This window comes from Sinocyclocheilus rhinocerous, unplaced genomic scaffold, assembly GCF_001515625.1.
Source record: "Sinocyclocheilus rhinocerous isolate Xijiao unplaced genomic scaffold, SAMN03320098_v1.1 scaffold869, whole genome shotgun sequence".
Classification (NCBI taxonomy): domain Eukaryota; kingdom Metazoa; phylum Chordata; class Actinopteri; order Cypriniformes; family Cyprinidae; genus Sinocyclocheilus; species Sinocyclocheilus rhinocerous.
This window is the reverse complement of record NW_015653483.1, coordinates 1805154-1814056: the sequence shown is the minus strand read 5'-3', so window position 1 is coordinate 1814056 and position 8903 is coordinate 1805154. Positions and strand designations below refer to the sequence as shown.

The 8903-nt window shown below is 34.5% G+C and overlaps 1 protein-coding gene across 1 annotated transcript in view; it reads left to right on the top strand.

The window, feature by feature from the left end:
• Positions 1-1908: 1908 nt before the first annotated feature.
• LOC107716342 (cadherin-related family member 1-like) overlaps positions 1909-8903 on the top strand; it is a 14714-nt gene continuing 7719 nt past the window's right edge. Inside the window, exons 1-14 of the mRNA XM_016522742.1 lie at positions 1909-2155; positions 2324-2329; positions 2668-2763; positions 3074-3219; positions 3307-3357; positions 3445-3534; positions 3699-3785; positions 3916-4035; positions 4188-4331; positions 4904-4982; positions 5114-5214; positions 5502-5705; positions 6237-6389; positions 6853-7017. Of these exons, the coding sequence (XP_016378228.1) occupies positions 2095-2155; positions 2324-2329; positions 2668-2763; positions 3074-3219; positions 3307-3357; positions 3445-3534; positions 3699-3785; positions 3916-4035; positions 4188-4331; positions 4904-4982; positions 5114-5214; positions 5502-5705; positions 6237-6389; positions 6853-7017 (1503 nt within the window). The 5' untranslated portion in view covers positions 1909-2094. The remainder of the gene's footprint in view (positions 2156-2323; positions 2330-2667; positions 2764-3073; positions 3220-3306; positions 3358-3444; positions 3535-3698; positions 3786-3915; positions 4036-4187; positions 4332-4903; positions 4983-5113; positions 5215-5501; positions 5706-6236; positions 6390-6852; positions 7018-8903) is intronic.

The window sequence follows — 8903 nt, the reverse complement described above, 5'->3', positions numbered from 1 at the left end:
AGGTACTGTTCTTATCTTATTTAAACTGAGGTTATAGCTATTTGTCTGCAATTTTATTTATAGCTTAAAAATAGAACCACGTTTGTTTACATCAACAATATTTTGGTAATAGGAGAAACATGAGAAAAAATGATTGAGTTGTAAGACCATGTAAATGCTTAAACTCTGAGCTAGAATACATAATATATTTTCAGATGAACTGAAGTTTGCAAGATTAAAATGACCCTAATATGTTGATGACCCAGACATTACATCCATTCCAGACCTTATTTGTAATCCAAGAAGTAACATCAAACACGTGGATTAAATATTTCAGATCTTTATATATTTAATAGTTACACATTAATATTGAAACTGGGATTTCAATAGTTAAAGTTCAATTATTACATTTGAGTTAGTTTTCCTAATAGTTCCAATTTAGCCACATATGCATTGCAAATGAATTCAGAAATTTCATAAATATTGAGTTGTTTACATGAAATTTACTGTAGTAATTATAATTTGCTGTTTATTTTGTATAAAATAGCGCTATTATCATTGAAAATCACTAAAGCAGACCCAGGATGTCATTTGAGGTTGAGGTTTGTAAACTTTTTTTCATGTCCCATTTTAAACCATGCCAGGATAATCACAATAAAAGCGATATCTAAGACCTTTTATAGTCATGTCAGAAACAGATTTAAGAAGATGATAATGTTTTGCATAGGCTAAGTGGCAAATATGTCTGTCTGTCATTCAAGGTTTCTATTTTTTCCCCCACATAATCCACACTGCTGATGTATGACTGATGTACATGATCACAATATATAAGAAATTTCCAGGGTTAATATTACGATAAACTGGATTTTTTACCTACTTTTTTCCCCCTCTGATTGTAAAACCAAAAATAAATTTTAATTTTTTTTTTTTGCAATATTCATCAAAATTATCACTATTCTTTATAGTGTCATTATGTAGAAAAAGCAAGAACTTTGCAACAAATCTGGTAATCATAAGCATTATCAAGGCAACATTTTCACGGTCATATAAGGTCATCGATATGTCCAGATCTGCCAGAGTCCAGTGTTTTCTGTGGTGTACATGCAGAGACACTTCTAGCTTGTGTGTCCCTGTAGACTGGCCCTGAGCACTATACGATGATGAAGGATTATTGTAGGTTAATCTGCTTGCCTGCCATCTGCCTGCTCCAAACAAATTAAACCTGAAAGCAAAAACACACTCACAAATGTAGATGAAGGTAAATTGGCAGGTGTTTCCTTTTCTGATCCGCACAGCTGCTCATCTGAGCAAAAAGTAATACGATCTATTTTTATCTATTTGATTGAATTTTTTAATTTATAGCTCTGAATGCTATATTTATACATATAAATGTTTTCCTTCATTCTAATGTTTTCTACTAAATAATCCACATTAGCTGACTGTAAAAGATTTTTTTAACATTAAACTTCAACTCTGACCATAATTGAATGTTAAAAAGCTCTAATGATAAAGGTTGTGAAAGAGTGAGATGGAGGCATTTGCTAATGCTGATGAGTATGAGATTACATAACTTTGTTTTAAATGTGACCTGAACGTGCGCTCTGAAATATAAACTGGATTGTCAAAGAGATTAAGACGACTCATCCGCTAAAAGGCCTGTAAAAATTCTGTTGAATGCTTACAAACGTGCTATTTATTTATTCATTCATTCGTTCATTAATCCATTCACAAAAAGATCATTTAAGTTTTACTCTTAAAATTGGGTGATTCTTTTCATAATATGTCATCAGTATTCATTGGTGATTGTTCCTTTGTGACAGAGATCCAGCATTCCGAATGAGGGATTTCAGAAGTACTATAGCTAAGAAGACTCTCTAACCTGTCAGATCAGGTCAGGTGTGCTATTCATGAACCCCTCTAGTGGCCATTAGTTCCCATGCTGCGAAGATGGGCTTCTAAAAATGTGCTCAAGGGTTATAGTGTGTCATTGGATTAGGCTCTTAGCACCTGCCGTAGCTCTCCTCAGTCTGAAATAAACACCCTCAGAAGGACTCTGCCGTAGCTCTCTTCACTAGTGCGCTGTCTGGCCTGTTGTAACTGCTTTGCTTTGTTAGGATGAAGAATGATATGGAAATTCAGTTTTCATCAGTTCTTCTGCTAGCACATTTCTGCTTTGGTATGTATTTATCAGCATGTTTGAATACGGATGTGGCTCAGGCGATTAAACATTCCTTTACTTGATTGTTATACTGTTGACTAATGTGTATAATCTTGACCATTTTTATGTACTTCTTTGGTGTTTCTGTCTCATTTGCATCACCACATTTGCATTTCTGATTGACAGTAGGAGGTGAGCAAATAGAGACTTCGCTGAAAGAAAACTAAATCTAAATTTAGATATAAATTTATTTCATAAATGTATCTATATAGTGAAATACCTTTGATAAACCAGGGGATATTGAAGCATTTATGACGTAAGACACCTGTAATCCTAGACAAGTAGATAGAGACAGTCATTAGTATTATTACATTATGCCATGTGTGATCAACCTCATGTCAGAAAAAGGACAAATATTGTAATAGGTACAGTTGTTGTACAGCACATGATGTCTTGTCCTTATAAGTTTGGTTATGTTACATTGTTAATTGCGGAATGTTATTCGGATATCTCATTATTGTTGTTTACAGCACAGACTGATTACGCACCATATTTCTATGATAATGGGCCTAACAGTAACAACGGTAATATGGCACTGTTAAATCTCTCAGAGGATACGCCAAAAGGTAAGGCAACATTTTTGTACCATCTGATTATATTGATTTCACTCTGGCTAGGTGTAAACAGTATTAACATGTCTGTTTTCCAAAGACCATGTGTCTTGAGCTTGGTGCAGGGTGGTGATTTTGCCCCTTGGTCTTTGTTGTTGATTGTGGTATATTGCTGAAAAATTTAATTATTACATTTTTATATCTTATTTTAGATGATTTGAAGTCATCTTGAGGCCCCTAATTGAGAACCACTGCTGTAGAGGTCATTTTGACTGGTGTGAATTATAAAAGCACAGAAATAACTACTTACAAATGTAAATGACAGGAACACAGATATATGTTCTTAATGGAACCGTCCCAGAAGGCCAGCCAGTAAAGTATGGAATGACCTTTGAACCCGGATCCAAAGAATATTTTCGTGTTCATCCCAAATCTGGAGCAGTAACTCTAATAGATGAACTTGACAGAGAGGTACATTTCAAAAAGTGTCACGTTTTAAATGAGAAACGTTTAATTCTGAGAATACTACAGTGACACTACATCTTTTTATTTTCACAGGCACAAGATGAGATTGAAGTCTTTGTCAGTATCTCAGATGGCCTTAATAAAGTAAGTATTGTTACTTACTTTATTAAGTCTTACCCAGTGTATGTGATGATCATTCGTGATCTTTCTGATGCTCTTGTGTCATGTCAGGTAGCTGAAAAGGTTTCAGTTTTTGTCATGGATGCCAATGATGAGAGACCACAGTTTCAGAACATGCCTTCCATTGTAGATGTGGCTGAGGTGAGGAATTATGTCTCTTGTTTTCTTAATTATTCTTCACTAGATCATTCAGGTTCCTATATAATATGTTTTGAAAAAAACCAGGCCATCAAAATGGTTTTGATTTGAAAGTGATCTGTATAAACAGGCTTGTTTGAAAACTGTATATGTGTGTGTGCGCACATAACACTACATCTGGGAATAACATCTACAAAGTGCAGGCAGTGGACAGAGACACCGGCTCAAGGGGATCAGTCACTTACTTCCTCCAGGTAACTTCTGGCATCCAGCTGAGAAATCAAATCTGAACTAAAGGTCATATGAAAGCAGTGTATATCTTTTTTCTTTTGCCTCCCTTATACAGAGTGACATTAGAATCTCTATGTTTCTTCTTAAATCCAGAGCAGTGAACCGAGCACAAAGTTTGCCATTGACCATCATAGTGGTGTGTTGCGGATAAAACCAGGTGAAACCCTCGATTATGAGAAATCCCGCACACATTTCATCACTGTGGTGGCAAAGGTGAGAGGGAGTGATTTTGTTTTACTTTTCATACCATTTCAAGCTTACAATATATCTTCCATTCCCAGCCTGTATCTGCTGTACCAATCATCATTTTAATCCTTTGGCTAATAGTATTTCTTGTATCATAATGAAATATGAAATAACACTAGGATGGAGGCGGCATTTACAAGGGCAAGCACCAAGTGATGTCATCGTCTGCCACTTTGACCATAAATGTGATTGACACTCAAGACACTCCTCCTGTGTTTGTTGGGACTCCTTACTTTGGTTATGTCTATGAGGTCTCCTCACCTGTGAGTATCCATCATAACACTACATCATGTTTCCGTGATTAAAAGTAATTCAAGTCAGCCTTTTACTCAGAATTCTCTTATGCTCACCAAGGCTGCATTTGTTTGATCAGTTTACAGTAAAAATGGAATATTGTGAAGTATTATTACAATTTAAAATTGAAAACTTGAAAATCTTTTGTAACATTGTTTTTAATTCATTTTTGATCAATCTAATTCTAATTCTTGCTGAATAACAGTATTAATTTCTTTAAAAAAAAAAAAAGGTACATAGTAGAGGTTGCCATGTTACAGTTTGAACCTGCTAAAATATTTGTGGAGCAGCACAGATGTCTCATTCTATCTGAGCAGTTTCCAGCTTAAATCAGCTGGAAAAGACTATACTGAGCTACTGCACACATGCTCTCAAGACATAATAGTTTTCTAGAATCCATTCAGATATCTTCCCCTTATATAGCTATCTATCAACGTTAACTTTTGAGCTAATACAAAGCTTTGTCATATTCAGTTTTTACCAAAAAATCAAACGGTGCCAACTTTACTGCTAATTGTCTAATATCTAATTTTGTCTATAGGGATCTGAGATATTTACAGTTTTTGCCAAAGATGGAGACATGGATAATCCAAATCCAATAATGTATTCAATAAATTCTGGTATGTATTTTTGGTTAATATGAAAAAGCATTTGTTTTGCACATTTGATGGCTGGAAAGGAATTTCATTATGATGTTTCAGTTCCACACCAGTGGTCGAAACGTCAACAAATTCTCAATCTATTTATTCAGGAGTAGATGGTGTTTTTGCCATCAATAAAACCAGTGGATGCATCATTCTGAAGGTGTACCCAGCAGACCTGAGGAGAGAAGTCTATAATATTAAAGTCAAGGTAAAATCTCCAGCTTCTGTTTTTTCTTGCATCAGATGTTTGATTACTAGACATTGCTGGCCCCCTGATCTCTGACTTGAGACAGAGCGTAAGCCAGTTTCAGGAATAAGCCAATTACTAAAATCTATCTCTGTCCATGGTATTTAGCTACTCTTGCTATCTCTAAAACGTGCATCCTCATTACAAGAGTATGTCAAGCTAATCAATGTAATGTGGCTTTTTGCAACTGTCGGCTGGTATTAATGTGTTTAGTTGTATTAATAATCAACAATATCTTCCTTTCTCAGGCTTCAGAGGTTAGTCCAGAAGGAAAACGCTTGGACTTTGCAGTCACCACAGTGACCATTCGGGTAGTGGATCTGAACAACCATCCACCCACATTCTTTGGAGAGAATGGACCACAAAATGTGTTTGAGTTAACTATGTATGAGCATCCTCCAGAGGGAGAGTTCCTGAGTGGCTTGAAAATAACAGTCAATGACTCCGACCAGGTGTGTATTTCTTTTTTTTCAGCAGGAGGTTACAGGCTTGTTATAGCTAAAATTAGTGCATGCATATTTATATACATTAGAAAGAAAATCTGGCTATCTGTCCCTCGTTTTAAGATAATTTTATAAAAGCTGATTAAGTTGCAGTAATTTTGTAGTACAGATCAACCATTATTTAAAAATCAACAAGGCGCCATTAGTTTAATGTATTACTTCCATGTTTTCTATGAGCAGGGTTCAGTTCTAATGCAACATTGTCATTTATGTTACATAAATGACAGGATGGCACCCAAAAAAGCAGTTGATCCCTTTTAAGCTTTTGTCATATTATGCAATATTGTTAGTTATTCAGCATTTAGTCACATTGAGATGCAGAATTTATTGGGTGAGCACAACTGCCAAAATGATTGTTATCCTGATGTTTGCCATCCATTTAAAATAGCTTTGACCTATGCCAGTTAGAGTTGACTTATGCTTAATTCAATAGTTCAAAAGTTTTGTGTTACCAAACGTGTTTATACTGTACATTTTCAGGGATCAAATGCAAAATTTCACCTCAGACTGGTGGGCCCAGGCCGCATGTTACGAGTGGTTCCTCAAACCGTCCTGAATGAAGCCCAAGTCACTGTCCTGGTAGAGGATTCTGCTGCAATGGATTTTGAGAAATCACAATTCCTGACATTTAAGGTAAATAGAATTTTATGGGAATCATTTAAGAGAGGACATTTATGTACTTTATATGCAGGATGTGCTCAATCCTGAATATAATGAACCAAAAAATGTGTTGCATATGCTATATGATACAGACATGCATGTTTGATTTTATGCTTTAAATGACTTTAAAGTGCAATAAAAAGCAGAATTTCTTCTTCTTAATCTTCTTATCTTTTTTCTTTTTTATATGAACATGAAAATCGGCTTTTAAAAATAAAAATTACTTTTGCATTAAATGATAACCAAAATTAAGTCTTTCAAATAATTTCCTTAATTGTATCAGGTATAGGGACACAAATGAGACACAAATGGCCTGAGAATGACCCTACACAATTATACATGTAGAAGTATTACTGATAAATGAGTCCTCTATACATAGATTTCAATGATCGTAATATGTTACCAGTTGCAGAAATGTTATGCTCATTGTTTCCAGCTCCTTGCTGTAGAGATTGACACCCCTGAGAGATTCAGTGCCACGGCAGACATAATCATTCATCTGCTAGACACCAATGATAATGCTCCCAAATTCTCCTCTGATTTTTACATCGCTCGGATTCCAGAAAATTCACCCGGAGGATCCAGTGTTGTGTCTGTGACAGTGAGTACAGAACACTCTAGACATTATAAGCACAAAAAGATTAACATGTTTGTCATCCTCTCCAGACTGTTTTCTGTTACAGAAAAAAGACGCATTATACGCATTATTAATCTAAATATAACATTTGAAGGGGTTGGATCAGAATCCAAAATCATGCTTAGCATGTGAATGCTTGCTAAACAGTCTATGACGTAGTAAGCTGCCAGATGGCTATCATTTTCATTCAGTTGTGTATTGCTAAAACCCCAGATTTAAGCTTTAATAGACAAAAATATCATCATGATGTGGTCATTATAGCATTCATGTGGCAATAACATCACATCACTTTTTTGAGTCAAATTAAAAAAAATACAGTATGATACTGAACATGCTAAAAAAATTTATTTTAATTTTATATGAACAAACACATTTTAGTAAATGTATTTTTTATTGCTTATCTAAAAAAAATAGAAGGCCATAATGGATAAAATGCACTACTGTCCAAAAGATTTATTCAGAAAGCTGCATTACATTTATTAAAAGTGACAGTAATAACAATGTTACAAATATATATATATATATATATATTAGTGCTGTCAAATGATTAATCGCAATTAATCGCATCCAAAATAAAAGTTTTTGTTTACGTAATAGTTGTGTGTGTACTGTGTATATTTATTATGTATATATAAATACACACTCATACAGTATATATTTTGAAAATATTTACATGTATTTACATGTATATATTTATATTTATTTAATTTATATTATATATACATATATTTAATATACAAATATAATATATTTTTCTTAAATATATATGTGCATGTGTGTGTATTTAGATATACATAATAAATATACACAGTACACACAAATATTACGTAAACAAAAACTTTTATTTTGGATGTATATATATATATATATCAAATAAATGCTGTTCTTTAATTCTTTAATCTATTCATCAAAAAATATATATCATGGTTTTCACCAGCAGCACAACTGTTTTCTACTATTAGAATATTAGAATGATTTCTGAAGGATCATGTAACACTGAAGACTGGAGTAATGGCTGCTGAAAATTCAGCTTTGCCATCACAGGAATAAATCACATTTTAAAATATTTAAATAGAAAACAGTTGTAATTGTGATCATATTTGACAATATTACTGTTTTTACTATATTTTTGATCAAATAAATGCAGCCTTGGTGAGAATAAGATACTTAGGGGGAAAATCCTGAATTTTTTTTTTTCTGAAATACATTTCCTGAAAGTTATTCTCCACATCTAACCACTATGGAGGTATGATGCTAAACTTATCTAAAGTCATATCAGGGTCTAAACATGTCGCACTCCACCTTTCATCAGTAGATAGAGAGATTGAACCCTATTGAGATAAACCCTCACCCTGTGTAAGTAGGCACTTGCCACATGGGAGTTAGCCTCTTTCCGGGCTACAATCTATTAAAGGGGTGGTTGACTGGGTTTTTTATAGGCTTGATTGTGTTTATGGGGTGCAGTCTAACATGTGTTAATGCTTCGTTTGTTAAAAAACGCATTATTTTTCATATAATTTACCTTTATTCCACACTGCTCTGTCCCTTCTCCTCTGAACGCACTGATCATTTCCTGCTTTTATGAAGCCCCTCCCTCAGAAATACACGATGGGCTCTGACTGATTAGCTGGCCCAGTGTGTTGTGATTGGCTAAACCGCCTCTAGCGTGCATCTAAATGTCCCGCCCCTCAACATAGCGGCATGTGCTCCGGTTGTATTGTAAACAATGACGTCGTCTATATTGATCAATTTGAGCCCGATTGAGACGCAGAGGATATTAGTGAAGAGGATCGCGCAGAACCTGTGCAAGCACGGCTTTTAATGGTAGGCCTAAGATTTTTGTTTGTTGT